Source organism: Camelus dromedarius, chromosome 24 (assembly GCF_036321535.1).
Source record: "Camelus dromedarius isolate mCamDro1 chromosome 24, mCamDro1.pat, whole genome shotgun sequence".
Taxonomy (NCBI): domain Eukaryota; kingdom Metazoa; phylum Chordata; class Mammalia; order Artiodactyla; family Camelidae; genus Camelus; species Camelus dromedarius.
In genome coordinates this window covers 9,390,130-9,406,695 of record NC_087459.1, presented here as the reverse complement: position 1 = coordinate 9,406,695, position 16,566 = coordinate 9,390,130, and the positions used below count along the sequence as shown (strand labels likewise).

General features: G+C 55.2%; 2 protein-coding genes across 2 annotated transcripts; one reads left to right on the top strand and one right to left on the bottom strand.

The window, feature by feature from the left end:
- The first annotated feature begins 62 nt into the window (after nucleotides 1–62).
- Nucleotides 63–9,613, top strand: ZSCAN10 (zinc finger and SCAN domain containing 10). The gene is made up of 6 exons (XM_064478377.1): nucleotides 63–189; nucleotides 5,143–5,671; nucleotides 6,033–6,300; nucleotides 6,528–6,601; nucleotides 6,782–6,839; nucleotides 7,374–9,613. The coding sequence occupies exons 2-6, from the start codon at nucleotides 5,276–5,278 to the stop codon at nucleotides 8,939–8,941; spliced, it is 2,364 nt and encodes a 787-aa protein (XP_064334447.1). The 5' UTR covers nucleotides 63–189; nucleotides 5,143–5,275; the 3' UTR covers nucleotides 8,942–9,613.
- Nucleotides 9,614–12,019: 2,406 nt separating this feature from the next.
- Nucleotides 12,020–15,232, bottom strand: IL32 (interleukin 32). The gene is made up of 7 exons (XM_064478376.1): nucleotides 15,201–15,232; nucleotides 14,860–14,894; nucleotides 13,795–13,833; nucleotides 13,593–13,652; nucleotides 13,198–13,224; nucleotides 12,960–13,019; nucleotides 12,020–12,479 (listed from the first exon to the last, which is right to left on the bottom strand). Exons 3-7 carry the CDS (start codon nucleotides 13,795–13,797, stop codon nucleotides 12,192–12,194), a joined length of 438 nt encoding a protein of 145 aa, XP_064334446.1. The 5' UTR covers nucleotides 13,798–13,833; nucleotides 14,860–14,894; nucleotides 15,201–15,232; the 3' UTR covers nucleotides 12,020–12,191.
- Between the last annotated feature and the right edge of the window lie 1,334 nt (nucleotides 15,233–16,566).

Here is a 16,566-nt window from a genome sequence, read left to right as displayed (position 1 = left end):
GGGTGCAGAACCTCGGCCCCGCCTCCCAGCCACTCCCAGGGGCGGGATTTCCTTTCCACGTCCATGGAGGGTGGGGGCGGATCAAAGTCTTGCCCCAGGTAGGTTTCCTGGCCCAGCCCCGGGTTGGGGGGTGCCCAGCAGACCCGGACTGCGACCTCGGTGGAGAGAGTCCCTGCGGTGGAGCGCCAGGTGCGCGGTTCCCAGCAAACCTAGGAGGGCGGTGCTCTCTGCGCAGCTGCTCCTCAGTCATTTCTTCTGTCCAGACACTTGCCAGGAGCCAGGCTAGGCGCGGAGGATCAGAGTAGGAGAGAAACGAACCATTGTCCGCAGGGAGCCTTGCCCCAGTGAGATGCATATTAGACAATTAAGATAAAGGAACAAGATAAGCCCAGGTGCTGTTAAGTGCAAGTGACAAGACCCAGGCGAGGAGCCAGGGCAAGCGCAGGGTCCGGCCCGACGGACCGACGGGCGTGGGCCGAGGGGCAGCCACCAAGCATATGGCCTCGGGTCCCTCAAACAGGAGGTGCCCTTAACGCTCATTGGCGCACTGCGGACTCCCCAGTGGGGAGCGCCATTCCCTCTGGGGCCAAGGGCATGATCCAATAAGGCCCTTTAGAGCAAAGGGATAGGCTTGATTTTGGAGTTAGAGTTGGACTGAAGGCTGGCGATGAGGTCACTTCCCCTCCTGGGAGTCCCTGCTTCGTCCTTGGTAAAGCTGGGACAAAAGCCACTTCAAAGGATTCTTGGGAGAATTTTAGGCGGCAATGTCGACCAATGCCCTCTCTTCCCGCATCACACAGTACTGTTTTGTTTTCTTAAAACCCACCATTCCTGTGGTTTGCTCCTGAACCGGAGCATGTAAGCCCCCTGAGGTCAGGGACTGTACCTCAGCATTCTCAGCACCTACAACCCTGCCTGGCTTACAGCAGGCCCTTGGCAAAGATTTGCCACATGAACAAAATGCCTAGCAAAGAGTTGGGCACACAGGAGGCATTTTTAAATGGCAGCTCTTGTCCCCCCAAAAATTCAGGCAGACAGGCCCCCAAGGAACACAGGGCCAGTCCCTATTAGGAGGTGGGCAGCTCTTATTTGGAGGCGGAGTTGGACTCTCATTTAAATGTAAGCCTGGTAGGAGTCTGGATCAGCCGCTTTATCTTAATTTCTCTGGCCCCGCCCTCTCCCCACCCCCATCCCAAACTGGGAGGTTAAGGGTTAACTCTAGGAAACCCCCCTCTCCACCTGGATGAAACTGGGGAAGGGAACTTCCTGTTCCATTTTCCCGGAGTCCTTCCCCAGGTTGGAGGAGGCTGACTCTGGTCCTGGGGCCCTCAGAGAATCCCCCCAGCATCTTCACCTCTGTAGTGGGGACCCCGAGTGGTGAGTTGCAGGGAGGCATGGGGTGCAGACTGCCAGGACAGATTTAAGAGGTTAATTTCAGTTTAGAGGGAGAAAGAGGGGAGGTCCAGGCCTCGGAGGTGGGATGGGGGATTAGGGTGCTGGAAGAAAGTCTTCAGTGGATGTGGTTGGTCCTTGCCAGGGAGCCTAGTGCCGGGGAGCACAGGCAGATCTGTGGCAATGGGGGCACTAGGGAGGGTCGCAGGACTTCCTGTGACGTGGGCTGGCTGTACCCACTGGGGAGCCGAAGGCAGGCGCCACGCTCCCCCAGGTGGACTGACCGGACCCTTCGACTCAGCCCAGGACTGGGGGGAAGCCAACCACTGAAGACAAGTGATCAGGCACTTGCTAACTGTGCCCAGGGAGAAAGGGAAAATTCCTGGCCGAGGACCTCGGCTGTGGGCACTCCCATTGTCTGAGTGGGTCTTGTGGCAGCACCTCCAACCCGGGCTGGTCTGTCCTACGCCTCTCTGCCTCTCTAGGCTCCAAATTAAGCTGGTCAAATATTGAAGGATGGCTGAAAAGCTCCCCCTGCAACCCAGCTCACCCCCTACAGATGCGCATATTAACAGAGCTTTTGTCCTGGAGACTTGGGGGAGGGAAAGACTCTCTAGGGCCAACTTCCCTTGAATTCCATCTCTTCGGCTTTTGGCGAGACTTCACCTAAAGATTCCGGTGCCCCACGTGTCTACCCTGAGGGTTGCAATTTTGAATCCTTTTTTTCCCTCTGATTCATGCTGTAATATTCTGGTTAAGACTAGGCAAACTGCACTGGGCGGGAGGGAAATTGAATCCTTTTCTGTTCCTGAGTTTTTGCACCGTCAGATCAACATTCTTAAACCTTAAAGCAAATCTTGGCTCACCCTGGTGTGACCCTGAGCAAGTCACCCATCCTCTCAGACCTTGGTCTTTGCACTTGTCAAATGGAGAAATTATAATTTACCTTGGAGGCTGGATGGGGTTAAGTGACCCTAAGCAGAGAGCCCATGCAGAGAAGCACTCAATCCCTGCCAGCTGCTAATAACCGGGTTCCTGGTCACATGCGACTAGTTCTCTAATGATTTTGCTCATGCTACCAAAACACAATAGAACAAAACCCCATTTTCTTGAACATTTAGTAAAGGCCCTTTCTGCACCAGATATTTTTGCATGCATTCCTCAAGAATTAAAACTGCGAGGTAGCCATTATCATTTCTTTCTGCTAACAAACACTGAAATCACTTCAAGTGGTGGGTAAACAGTTACTGAACAAGACCCAGTACCCACTTGCAGGCCCCGGGGGTGGTGGGGTGGATATATTCAACTTCAATGGTGGTGACACTGGATAGCAGAGACAGGTCGGGGCGGGGTGTGGAGTACCAGAAGAGAGGGTAGGAGTCTCATTTGCCAAAGAGCAGAAAAGAACAGAGGCTGGACAAGGCTGCTGGCGGAGAGGGTGGGGTGGGGGCGTGCAAAGCCTGGGAGAGACTGGAGAGAAGGAGGAAGGAGAGGGGAGGTCAGGGAGAGGGAGGGAGGTAGAGGAAGGCTGGAGAGATGGGGACCAGCCTGGTCAGGTGGTCAGGATTTAGGCCTGGGGCTTTGTTTTAGCATCATGACCCTCTCCTCAGTGGTGGAAAGTGCTAGACTTCAAACACAAGTTTCCTCTGTTCTCCCACATCATACCCCGCTCACCCCACCTGAAAAGGAGGTTCAGAGATCCTTCAGCTCCAGATGAAGGGGGCTCAAAATATCCAAAGCACTTGATCCGGTTGACTTCTTCCTGGCTCCATTGCCAAGGCTGGGTTACTTTCTTGGGGAAATGTCTGTACCTCTGAGTCTGGGTGTCTGAGACTGTAAAATGGGTCAGTGATAGGACTGACTGTTAGCTGTGGTCTTTTGTATTTTTACCCAGTAATGAGAATTGCAATAGCTACTACTTATGTGCAGCCAGTGTGCACTGACTGCTGGGTGTCGGGCACTGCTTTACACACTTTATGTGGTGGGAAGTGATGCAGGAGGGTTTCTTCCCATCCCTCTGCCTCAGATGTTCATGGGGCTGGGGTAGGGGTGGGGGGCAGGTTTGGGAGAAGTTCATGTGCAGCCCTGAGGCTGGTAAGCACAGAAGGCAGAGAGATGTTGGCACTTGGGATTCTGTACCCATAAGATAATTCCTGCCCAAATTAAAACATCAAATTGCCTGTTCAGAAAAGAGTAAGCCTTCTGGGTTGTGCTGAAGGACTGAATTGAGCCTCCTGTGGGTGGGGCTGCACTTGGGTCAGCTCCCCCTAGGTAGGTCTGGGCTACCCAGCAAAGGAAGGAATAGTTCCATGGAACCATTGCTCCCAGGCCAGTTAGAAACACTTTTTTAAATTGTTGGCCAGACTCACAGGTTTGGGGTGAATACCTCCCAGAGGGATAGACCAAGAAGGAATCCAGAATCTTAAAAAAAAAAAAAAAAAAATAGGAAAGAAAGAGGAATGACTGCCTCTCCCACCCACCACCCAGCTTGCAAGGGTGAACCCACTAGAGGCCTCTGAAGTGGGTAAGGCTGCTTTGGCCTGCCTTGGGGACACATCTGTCACAAACTCCAAGCTGTAAGCTTCAGTCTCTCATCTGGAGACCTACCCACCCATCCCAGCTCCCTGGCCCATCTTGGCCTGTCTCTAGGGATGGAACTCAGGGAGGTAAGGGGATCGGAGCATCAGGTGGGAGCTTAGCCCTGCACTGGTCAGCTGGGTGGCCTTGGCCTTGACTGCTCAGAGCCACCTGCAGAGCCATAAAATGAAGGTTGGGATGTCTGGTCAAGGAGAGATCACATGCATGAACTAACCCCAACCCCAGCCTTTTATCTTGAAAATTCTCAAACTTCCAGAGAAGTTGGAAGAGCGATGCAATGAACCCGTCTCCCAGCTTCAACAATTGCTGTAATTTTGCCATATTTGCCAAGTCTACTCATAAATGTGGCTGAACCCTCCTGCCCCTTCACTTCCAAACCCTTCAGTATTTTCTGAGAATAAAGACACTTCCTACATATCACAACACTGGAATCCCACCTCAGAAATTAATAGCCATTAATAGTGCCCCAGCCATGTCCAGGTTTCCCCAAGTGACCCCCAGAATATCTTTTAGAGCTTTTTTAAAAAAATAAGTTAGACATATAACATTGAGTAAGTTTAAGATATACAGCATCTATCATAATATGATTGTGATGTAGCGATACTTACATTACATAATTATAGTACAATGTCATTGTCTATTTATTACACTAGGCATTGAATCTCTATGACTTACTTACTACACGTTCCAAGTTTGTACCCTTAAACAGTGTCACTCTTAGCCTCCCTGCCAACTTGTTCTAATTCCCTGCAATGTTCCTGGAACTGGAAATTGGGTCTAAAGGCTGGATTGGATTGCGATGGGATATTTTTGGCAAGGACCCATCTTCAGTGGTACCAGGTACTCTCTGTGGCACAATATCAAGAGGCAGGGAAAGCCAGACTGCCCTCTCTGGGATGCCAACTTTAACCACTGGGGTAAAGTGTTTGTTTTGTGGAGGGAAGCAATTTGGTCTATTTATTTATTTAATGGAGGCACTGAGAATTGAACCGAGGCCCCCCATGCATGCTAAGCACGCACTGTACCACTGAGCTACACCCTCCCCCCTCCTTTCTTTTCCACCAGGGTAAAGTGATGTGAAGTTCTAAGTGCTGCAGGAGGGAATGATAGTACCAAACAACCCATTTTCTTGCCTTTTGGTGTGTTGGCCAGGCCGAGCCATTACCTGGGACCAGTTTGAGAAACAATTCCTCTGGAGGCCACATCTTTAGCCATCTTGTGGAGCTGAGAGGGAGACAGACCCGAGAGTGGAAGCAATCGCTGTAAGGCATCACCAAGGGGAAGAATGCTTTCAGAATCTGTCCCGGCTGCGCAGGAGCCAGAGCAGTTCGGAGCAGTCAAACTGGAGGAGGAGGAGGCTGCTGGCCAGGAAGACCCCAGGCAGCCAGAGGCCAGGCCCCGGCCCGAGGTGGCTCACCAGCTCTTCAGATGCTTCCAGTATCAGGAGGATATGGGGCCAAGGGCGTCCCTGAGCCGGCTCCGGGAGCTCTGTAGCCACTGGCTGCAGCCGGCGCTGCACACCAAGAAGCAGATCCTGGAGCTGCTGGTGCTGGAGCAGTTCCTGAGCGTGCTGCCTCCGCATCTCCTGGCCCGGCTACAGGGCCAGCAGCTCAGGGATGGCGAAGAGGTTGTGCTGCTGCTGGAGGGTGTCCAGAGGGAGTCCAGCAATGTGGGACCATTGGTAAGAGGGTGGCAGCCAGGTGGGCTGGACAGCAGGTAGAAAGACAGGGACTTTATCACCCCATTAAGAAATCACTGAACAGGGAGGTGGAGGGTATAGTTAAGTGGTAGAGCGCAAGCTTAGCATGTGAGAGGTCCTGGGTTCAACCCCCAGTATCTCCATCAAAATTTGCACAAAATTAAAAAAAGAAAGAAAAGAAATCACTGAGCACTCCACTTCCCTTCCCTCCTCCAATTCCTCCTTAACCTCCCAACTCCTTCCCAGTATGACTCCCACTTTCCTCAGTTCCATTTCCCTTGGGAGTTAGTAGGACATGGATTAACATCCTGTCTGTCACCTAACATGGATGTGTTCTGAACAGGATTTTAGTTTTAATGCTGGCAAGAACTATCCCCGTGCAGACATCACCTTGGAGGAACAGGGAGGTTCTTCCCAGGTCTCCAGCCACAGCCCCAAAAAGGAAGTGCCTTCAGAAGGGCCTCCAGCCCTGGAACCAGCAAAGGAACTCCTGCTGTCCCAGTCAGGGCCCTCCAAGCCTGCAGAGATGGGGGCCTGGAGACGTCCCCCAATTTCAAAGCAGCCATTGAGCCCAGGTCCTAAGGGAACATTGCAGGCCTTGCAGGAGAGCGGTGAGGAGCTGGTGCCTACAGAAGGTGCAGGTCTGGTGTTTGGTGGGAGCTGGGAGGCCAGGTGCGTGGGGGTGCGGAGAGAATTGGGCATCCTCCCTAACTGATGGGAATGGGGGAGAGCCAAGATGTCTGTCAAGGGACCCTGGTGATGGTGTGCATGGGTGCACATTCTCATAACAGCATGGTGGGTAAGGCTGGCTTCTAACAGCTCTTTCTTTCTCCCCCAGTGCTGTCAGTCCCCCAGGGCCCTGAGCTGTGGCCGGAGGAGAACTCTGGAGATCAAGAGCTGGCAGCTGTGCTGGTGAGCCAGACTGGTCCCCTCACTCAGGGTAGATCTCATGGCCTGAAATGTTCTCTGCCTCTGCAGTTTTAGCAAATCCACATCTCCCTTAATTTAAACCTTGAAAGTTCTTCATCCCCCTCAAGTCCCAGGGCCTTGTCCCTCACTCACTGAGAATCTCTTCCCCTCCCTTGGTCACAGGAGTCCCTGACCTTTGAAGATGTTCCAGCAAAGAAGGCTTGGCCTGTGCATCCTCTGGGTAAGAGGCCCTTTCCCAGGTTTATGACCACTGAAGACTTTTCCTTTGCCTGTTGGAGTGGTCCCTGAAACTCCAGGCCCTAACTGATTTTTCAGCCTCTTTGGCCAAAAATGGGCTATTTTGGTGAGGCAAATAGTGATACATACCTATATAGATATATATTGATATGCCTATATCTATATAGATATATAGATGCAATTTTTAAGGTTCATTGAGTTTAATCATCAACCCTGACAACTCTGAGCTTTTAAAATAAGTGGTCAACGGGAGTGCCTCTTAACAGGTATGTTTCCTTTTGGGAGGATGACACTAGATAGCGGTGATGGTGGCACAATATTATGAATATACCTAATGGACCTGAATTACATACCTTAAAACAGTACCTTGTACGTAACTGGGTTTTACCCCCACCCTCTGTCCTCCTACCAACTTTGCAGGATTCTGGGTTTCTTCCGCTTCCAGGCAGTGAGGTTCTGGCGATTCTTAAAAGCCCCTCCCCAAAAGGCTGACTGGTACTCTTCTCTGCTTTCTCAGGATTTGGAAGCAGAACCCCAGACAAGGAGTTTAAAGAAGAAGAGCAGAAAGTGGTTTCTTGGCCCACTGCCAACTCGGCAAAGTCTTGGGCAGACAGTCCCAGGGTGGCGGAAGAGCCCCACACCCAGTCGCTTGGGCGGGGCCCTGAGGTGGATCGCACGGGTGGAGAAATGTCCCCTCCGAGCAGGACTGATGTTCTTGAGGTCAAAGTGGCCGGAGGGACCCCCAAGTCAGAGCCGGAGATAAAGTTCATCTGCACAGAGTGCGGGGTGAGCTTCCCGCAGCTCTCCCGGCTGGAGGCGCACCAGCTGCGGTCTCACCCCGGCGCGCGGTCCTTCCTGTGCTTGTGTTGCGGGAAGAGCTTTGGCCGCAGCTCCATCCTCAAGCTGCACATGCGCACGCACACTGATGAGCGGCCGCACACCTGCCATCTCTGTGGCCACCGCTTCCGCCAGAGCTCGCATCTGAGCAAACACCTGCAGACGCACTCTTCTGAGCCTGCCTTCCTGTGCGCCGAGTGCGGCCAGGGCTTCCAGCGCCGGGCCAGCCTCATGCAGCACCTCCTGGCGCACGCCCAGGACCAAAAGCCCTCGTGCGCGCCGGAGACCAAGACTCAAGCGCCCCCGGAGCTGGCCGTAGTCCTGTGCTCCCACTGCGGCCAGACCTTCCAGCGCCGCTCCAGCCTCAAGCGCCACCTGCGAATCCACGCCAAGGACAAGGGCCACCAGTGCTCCGAGTGCTCGGGCAGCCTGCACCCGGGGCCTGAGCGCAGGCCCTATGTGTGCAGCGACTGCGGCAAGGCTTTCCGGCGCAGCGAGCACCTGGGGGCACACCGGCGCGTGCACACCGGCGAGCGGCCCTTCTCCTGCCAGGTCTGCGGCCGCAGCTTCAGTCAGAGCTCCCAGCTGGTCTGCCACCAGCGGGTGCACACGGGCGAGAGGCCCTACAGCTGCCCGCACTGCGGGAAGCGCTTCATGCGGCGGGCTGGCCTCGCCCGCCACCTCCTGACCCACGGCGGCCCTAGGCCCCACAACTGCGTCCAGTGCGGCAAGAGCTTCAGCCAGACCCAGGACCTCGCCCGCCACCGGCGCAGCCACACAGGGGAGAAGCCCTGCCGCTGCAGCGAGTGCGGCGAGGGCTTCAGCCAGAGCGCCCACCTGGCGCGCCACCAGCGCATCCACACCGGGGAGAAGCCCCACATCTGTGACACCTGCGGTCACCGTTTCCGGAACAGCTCCAACCTGGCCCGCCACCGCCGCAGCCACACCGGCGAGCGGCCATACAGCTGCCAGAAGTGCGGCCGGAGCTTCCGGCGCAACGCCCACCTGCAGCGACACCTGGCCACCCACGCAGGGGCAGGGGATGAGTCCGGGTCTGGGCAGGCTGAGCCCCCGCAGGAGTGCCTGGAGTGCGGCAAGATCTTCAGCCGCAGCTGCAATCTGCTGCGTCACATGCTGGTCCACACGGGAGCCAGGCCCTACTCATGCACGCAGTGTGGCCGGAGCTTCAGCCGCAACTCCCACCTCCTGCGCCACCTGAGAACGCATGCGCGGGAGACCCTGTACTAACTTCGAGCGGAGCTCCCCCAAGTCTGCCCTGTGCGCTTCTCCCCGGCGTCCCTGGCCACCAAGGCTGCAGTGGATGGCTCTGCCCCGACACTCCATGCCACCTTCCTCTGGCTCCCCCGACCCTGCCTGTTAGGTCTTCCCTTCTGCAGAGGCATCTATTCCTGGCCTTAGGAATGTATTTCGAAATGCCTAAAGTAAAACAACCTTCTTGAAAGTGGTCCCTCTTCATTTATTTTGCTGAGTGTATCAGTGCCACCTGTTCCCCTCCCCAGTGTGTCACAGTGATGCCTTTCTCCTATCCCCACCCCCTCAATAACAGGTTGGTTGGGAGCAGGTCCTGGAAAAGTTCCTCTCCCATACAAAGTATCAGACTGGGTGTGGAGTGAGGGGAGGGTGGCCATCTGTCACGGCCACCTTGGGTGAGGCCAAGCAATCCCACCCTGGAATTTTTCTCCTCTACAGTCTATCTCAACCAACACAGTATCCTCTAGCAACTTGTGGCTGTTTAAATTAATTCAAATTAAATAAAATTTAAAATTTCATATTCCAGATTACTATGGGAAACAGATTCTTCTGGAACATTGCTAACAAATGCAAACTGAAAACACAAGCAGGCAGAACCAAACCTGCCTGCGGCCAAGTTAGGTTGACAGTTCGAGACCCCTAACCACTCCTAATCCTCCAAACTGAAAACTCTCATAGATTTCCTGCACCTTTTTTTGTGCCCATCAGGCCAACTTGAATTGGCTGCCTCGCTGTTAGGCAGATTTTAAATCATATGACTTCTGGTAAAAATACAAGAGAGAAAAACAACCCACCCCAGCTCCAGAGTGCACAAAAACTGACTTCCTGCTTTGGTCTGATTTTTTCACCCACAAAAATCCTGTATCTCAATGGTTGCCCCTCCACCAACGTGACACATAACTGCTCTTTAGCAAGTGTTTGTGGAAAGGAAGTGAACTCATCAACCAGAGCCCAAGGGACTGAAGCAGAACAGACCCCAGATACGGGCAATGTAGAGGGGATTCTTGGGCACAATTGGGTGGGAAAGCTCCGAGCCTGGGGAGGGCCCGGGCCTTTAGGGTTTGGGAGGAAGACTGGGTTACAGAGAGTCACCAGATGTCACAGAACAAATTAGAGGCATGGAAAACTCCATGAAGGGAGAAAATGTCAAAGACAAAGGATTAGTCAACTAAGAGATTGAGAGTGAGGAGCTGGGAGAACCCACAGCGTTTAAAGGCTTTATTATTTCTCCAGCCCCTACTATGTGCCAGGGAATGTGGAGGGTGGGGAGAGTATTGAAGAGAACAAGGCCTAAAATAGAAGGGGGAGGCTGCCTCCCCCAGAACAAGAGGTGCATCCCAGGCAGAGGGAACAGCATGTGCAAAGACCCTGAGAAGGGCAGAACTTGGCAGGCAGCTGGAGGACATTACCCTGAGGGGAGACTTCCATCGGGGCCTGATGAGGCACACAGAGCCTTGCAGGTCAAGGTCAGGGCTTCCTCACCATGGGAAAACACGAGGTTTCCAGACAGGGAGTTATTTCCTTTTTAACAATGACATCATTTAGGCCTTGGCTGCGGCATGCAGTAACTTGAATGAGGGGAGACCAGGGAGGTCAGCTAGGAGGGCATCACGGTTGTCCAGGCTTACAGATGGTGACCTCAAGGGAGTGGTGGGCCACCAAGCCCTGATGGCTTCAACACAGGAAGGTTTTCTCAGTAAGAAGAGTCAAGTGCAGGTTTGACATGAGTCAAGAGAAAGCAGGGGAAGTTCTGAAACAACTTGAATGCTGACTGGGGGGTAAAGGCCAGATTGGGCCAAGGAGAAGTAAAGGCTGGGGCAGTGGGCAGCACCCTGGGGTCAGGCAACTCAGGCAAAAGGTGGGCCTTCCAAGCTGAAGACTGTCAGAGGGCCTCCCTGGAAGTGAAGGAAGAAGGTGTGGGCCAGATGGGGGCTCTGCCAAAAGGAAAACCAAGAACGGGCAGCCTTCTGCCTCAAGAAGGAAGGTGCAGGCCAGGAGGCAGGAAGACCCTTCTTCCTAGTCCCCTCCCTTGCTGGGCCTGGGCCGAAAGCAACCAGGGTCCCTTAGGATGATCAGCACCACTGAGATGCTGATGTCAGGGTCATGAACCAGCCATCACCTCCTCCTGCTGGATGCACACCTGGCTCCCAGGGGTCCCTCCTGCTAAGAATCAAAAACTCATTGCTACATCCAAAAGGGTCTGAAGTGACTGGCAGACAATCAAGTGGGCTACTGCCCCAAACAACGGTCCCTGGTCCTTGCGTTTTCTTGGCTCCCAATCCGCTCCCATGTCCCTCAGGACCACACAACATCCCCCTTCCTGGGCCACAGATCAGAGAGCCCCCATCTGGTATTGTATTTCTTCCTCCACAGGTTCATTTCCTCCTTCTTCCTTTTGTTCTGCACCCAGGGCGGGCCCCTGCGGATAACAGGTCAGGCACCACCCTTTCCTCTTCCTCTGAGCAGCTGCTGTTCACAGCCAAACACCTCAGACTGCAAAGCTGCTCTGTGTGGACCTGCCGGAGGCAGGAGGTCGGGGCTGGGTGGGGTGGGGTAGTAAAGCCTGATGGAGGCCACAGGCCCAGGGAGCCGATTCCTGCCCCTCCCATCTCTGTCTGCCCTCCTGGTCTAGGGTTGGGTGTACTCCCCACCCTCCTCTGCCTCAGACCCTGGGCCTCTGATCTTGGGAGAAAGACCAAGGTGTTTCAGAGGCCCCAGCTGGAGGGTTGGAGGCCCAATAACAGAGGTCAGGAGAGGAAAAGAGGGTGCCCAAGCCCCTCACTGACTCCCTGTGTCCGGGGAGTGGCCACTTACTGAGCACCTGCTGTGCCTCAGGGACTGTGCTAAGTCACACACTGGCCTAAAATCTTCCAGCCCTCACCACCAGACAGCCCATAAACAGTGTGTGTGCCCAGTGTCCCCAGTCATGGATTAGAGAGCCTGGTGGCTTCTCCTTCCTCACCTAGAGTCAGGACCCCGGGCCTGGATCCATCTGATTCATGACCTCTCCCTGTAACCGCTGGGCCCGCACCTCCCATCCCCACAGGCACTCCATTTGGATAGGTTGATTTTTTATTAAGATCAAAGTACCAGGGTGAAAACAGGAAGCCCAGTAAGAGATAGCTTTCCGGGCAGTAGGGCGTCTTATCCACCCTGAATGGGTGGAGAAGGAGGTTGTCAAGGAAGGATCAAGGGTGACAACCCCCTCCGGGACCCTGTGGGGCCCCTAGACAGTGATGCAGCTCTTGAAGAGCTGCCCCAGAGAGGAGCAGAAACCTTTGAACTTTCTCCAGATGGCCTCAATCGCGTTGCCCAAGGACTGTAGGCAGGCAGCCACCTTCTTCCACAGCCAGGCCAGTGCATCGCTCCATTTCTGCATCAGCACATCAAACATTCTCTTTACCCTGTCCCAAATGCTCTCAGGCTCCTGGACCTCTGGGCCATCATATATCACGTCAGGATCAGCAGGTCTTTGGGTTCTGAGACGTAGCTCGGAAAGCAAGGGAGCAGATTCCTGCAGGGATAGGAGGCTGTTCAGGGACCCACCTGGGCAGATGGAGCCTCAGGTCGTGACCCGGGCCAAGGTCTCTTAGCCTCTGGGAGAGTCTCTCTGGAAGACGGAAGCCCACACGTGGAAGCTGCCTGCTTTCCTGCCAACAGCTCCGCAGACACGGGGACCTTTCCCAGACCTTGGCTGGCCCCACAATTCGCCTCCGGGGCAAAAACAGTTGGAAATACCTGGCTGCTGGCGGACTCGCCTATGGGCCAGCACCTGGCACACATGCTCTCATCAGGCACTGAGTGGAGGGCAGGGCTCTGGCCACTGTGTGCTGCCCAGGAAGCTGGTGCCAGGGAGTCTACACCTTCTGACCTCTCAGGGGCCAATCCTCCATCCCCCGCTCAGGGGAGCTATGGACACACAAGGCAGCACCAAAGTCAAGAGGGAGCAGGGGTGGAGGGGAAGCAAGGGGCAGAGACGGTGGCTCAAACTCACCGAGACATTGTCCTCAATGGTAGCACCCACAGCTTCAAGCATGTCCTCATTAATTTGGTCCTGGGGAGAGGAAGTGTGCAGGCTGCACTCCTGCCCCTGTCTGCTGAGGTCTGTGGTCCCCACGGTGGCCTCCATGGGTCTAGGAGACTCAGAAGGGAGCCAGCAGCCCAGGCCCAATAACCTGGCTGATCCTAACCCTGCGGACCCACCTTAGGGGAGGGGCAAGGTCCAAACTCACCTCTAGCTTTTCTAGAGCTGGCTGCACCTGCAGAGAAAACATCACTTGGTTTAAAATCCCCCCACTCTCTCTCACTTGCAGTCTTATCCCCAAACCCCAGCCTGTTCTCATCTGTGCCCTGTCACCCCCAGGTGAGGGGTCAGCCCAGGTGCCTGGGGACCAAGCGTGTGTCACCGCTGCTCTGCCATCATTGCCCTGGGACTTGGGCACCTCCCTCCGCACCCCTGGAGCTCCGTATCCTTCACCTGTGCACTGTGCTGCCACACGGGTGTGAATTTTGTCCGGTGTAAGGAATGAGCTCTGACCTGCCCCTTCATCATCACCATCATTGTGAAGCAGCCCCACCCACCCAAAGTGGAGAGGGCATGGGAGTGGCAGCATGGAGACACACCTACCTCTGCATTTTCATTGGGTAGACTTTCCACTGTATCACAGAAGTCATCTACACTCCTGTGCTGTGAAGAGAGACAGAGTTGGGACAAAGAGGCCTGGTCCTTCTCCCTCCAGGTCCCAAGTGGCCCAGAACATTCTAAGCTTCACCCAGCAGAACCCAGCCTCCCTCATCCCCCCCACCATACACGAGGAAGAGCTTCTTACCATACTGGCCCTCAGAACAGCAATGTGCTCTGGGACATTCTGTGGAGGTAAGAGTGACCCACAGGTTTATGCTACATTGTGAACCCCAACACCTGTTACACAGACACACACACACGCACTCACTCTTTCTCACCACAGATACACAAACATACAAGTGGGAGCATCACCCTGGAGTGTGCAGGGTCAGCCTGATTCCCAGACGCCTAACCCTCTGTGCTCCCAGGTGAGAGCTGGCCGAGGGAGGTGTTGGCACTGTCCTTTCTTCTCTGAGGTGGTGACAGGGATACAGGGGTCCTCAGCCAGCTGCTCTCCACAACCGCTGACCCTGCAGGCCCCTGGCCCCCACTGCTTCTCACCCCCAGACACTTAGCCCGACCCAAGGTCGTGGAGGTGCTCCAGAGACCCTGCATTTTATGACCCTAATCTGGGGCTGTGCACCTTGGCTTCCGATGACTGTGCAGACAGTGCCAGTCACAGTGTGCAGGGCACCCATTGGCCCACCTTAAGTCATCCCGATTCCACTCTGCCAGCCCCCACTTCACATGAAACGGGGCAAGAGAAACATCTGGGCTGCCCCCGGGGACAAACTGCTGACCACGTCGCCCTCCTCTTGGGGCCGGGCCACTGAGCCCTGGATCACCCCTCAACATTTATTCCCCGACCCGTTGTCACGTGGCCCAGAGCTCCCAGGAGCTTCTGGTGACCCTCACAATTGAGGTGGGGGGAGTGGTACTCAGGGGGAGGCTGGAGGGCACCCCAGAGGGAAGGAATAGACACTGAGGCCAATGCAGGTTTCAGCTGCTGCTCCAGCACCTGAGAGACAATGTCGAAATTTCGGGGCCAGCACCTCCCAGCCGCCTCCCCCAGGTTTCCCGGGTGGAAAGGGTCTGCTGGGACGTCTGATGCTTCTACACTCCAGTGCCTCGGCTTCCAGCTCCCCCCACAAGCACATCGCATCCAGTTCCTGAAGCAGCACCCTTGTCCTGTAACTTCTTCCTCGGTGTCCCCGGACTCACACGCACCCACACAAAGGCACATGCACGTAGTGAGGCCCCCAGAACTGACCTCCCAGACGGGAATCCTGGCCCCACAACCAGGACCTGCCACATAAAGTAAAGGGCTCAGAGCAAAAGGAAACCTTACGGCCTTTGTTAACAATCAGTCAGAATTTCAGGACGGTGACCAGGGTCCTTATGAGACTCAGGCCCTGTTAACTGCACAGGTCACATGCCTCTGACCCGCTACTTCCCCAGCAGCCTCCCGCCCGGCCCAGGGAGGATAGGACAGAGCCAGGGGCATGTGGACAAATCAGCAGGGGTGAGGGGCCTGTGGTGGTGGGAGATGGGGACATAGGGGAAATGGGATTCGGGGGCCCACCTTTTCCCCCACCACTGGCTCTCACTCACCCTGGAGAAACACATGATTGTTCAGGTTCTTCTGCTGAGACCTGGTGGGGAGGAATAAGTGTGAGGAAAAGTGTTTCAGGAAAGCAGCCCTCCCAGCACCCTGGAAGGTCCTTTGATGCAGACCCACCTCCCCCACCCCGGGTGTCCCCTGAGCCCATCACCTTTCAGACCGTCCAGCACAGAGCACCAGCTGAGCTTTGCGCTGACTTCTGATAGCCAGTTAATATAAAAGCACAGGAGGGAGGGGCAGGGCAGGGTGGGGCCAGCCCAGGGCAGGATGCAGGGCTGACTCTGTGTGTGTGTGTGTGTGTGTGTGTGTGTGTTGCAAAAATAGAGAGAGAGGGCAGAGTCAGAAGGAAGTGAGACTGAGGTCTGAGGGGCCTAGGACGGTGAAGGCATGTCCCTGACACTCGCAGTCCCCAGCTGTGGCCCCTCCACCCGGAGCTGGGATGGGAATCTTTTGAGTCCAGGGTCAGCCTCATCTCCAACCATGTCAACCTGAGAGACAGGAGGGGCAGAGGGAAAGTCCAGACCTGGGGAAGCAGGTTGAGTAATCTTCCGGAAGTCTGGAAGAGGAACTTATCCAGGTGGGGTCGAGGTCCAGGGGAATCGCCACCAGGTCCGTTGAACACACGGCACCCCAGCTCCAAAGACCAGGGAAGGTTCTGTAGGTGCCCTTCACTCAGAATGTGGCCGGACCTGCTAGATCCCTGAGGTGGGCTCCCCAGGCCAGGACCTGTGCAGACTGACACACAGGCCCCTGGAGCGGTGGCTGGGGGACCTTGACTGTTTGCCTGTGGCCCAGGGTACAGCCCTCAGGAGGAGCGGAAGGAAGCTTTGATGACCGTCTGGGCCTTGCTGACCCAGCTCTCCTGAGCCCTTCTGGGGCCCCACAATCTGGATGCCCCGCTGCAGGGGTCTCCCAGGCCCTGGGCAGCCCCTTAGCTTTTGTCTCACACAGCTTGGCCCACCTCCCAGCTGCTCCCGAATGCCCCAGGCTGGGGCCAAAGCCCCTCACTGCTCAGCACAGCCATCACCTTGCCCTCTGCATCAGTGTCTCAGGGCGGCCCCAACTAAGTGCCACAGACAGGTGTCCAAACAACACAAAGTTACTCTCTCACCATGAAGCCTAAATACTGAAATTGAGGTGTCAGCACTTTTGGATCTTTCTGAGAGCAATGAGGGAGGGTGTGTTCCAGGCCCTACCCGGGCTGGTAGACCGCTGTCTTCATGGTCACGCGGCTTTCTCCCTATGGATGTATCTGTCTCCTAAGGTCTCATTTTTATAAGGACGCCAGTCATACTGGATTAGGGCCTCCCTAGTGACCTCAGTTTATCTTGATTCCCTCTGTAAGGACACCATCTC

What these genes read in the sequence shown, in the direction of transcription:
- IL32 (XM_064478376.1), bottom strand. An exon ending in CAGCTCTAGAAAAGCTAGAG is followed by an intron (nt 13,020 to 13,197) that starts GTGAGTTTGGAC and finishes TCCTCTCCCCAG; the next exon opens with GACCAAATTAATGAGGACAT. An exon ending in CCATTGAGGACAATGTCTCG is followed by an intron (nt 12,480 to 12,959) that starts GTGAGTTTGAGC and finishes CTATCCCTGCAG; the next exon opens with GAATCTGCTCCCTTGCTTTC.
- ZSCAN10 (XM_064478377.1), top strand. Translation starts at nt 5,276, where the DNA reads ATGCTTTCAGAATCTGTCCCGGCTGCGCAGGAGCCAGAGCAGTTCGGA. An exon ending in CCAGCAATGTGGGACCATTG is followed by an intron (nt 5,672 to 6,032) that starts GTAAGAGGGTGG and finishes TGTTCTGAACAG; the next exon opens with GATTTTAGTTTTAATGCTGG. An exon ending in AAGAGCTGGCAGCTGTGCTG is followed by an intron (nt 6,602 to 6,781) that starts GTGAGCCAGACT and finishes CCTTGGTCACAG; the next exon opens with GAGTCCCTGACCTTTGAAGA.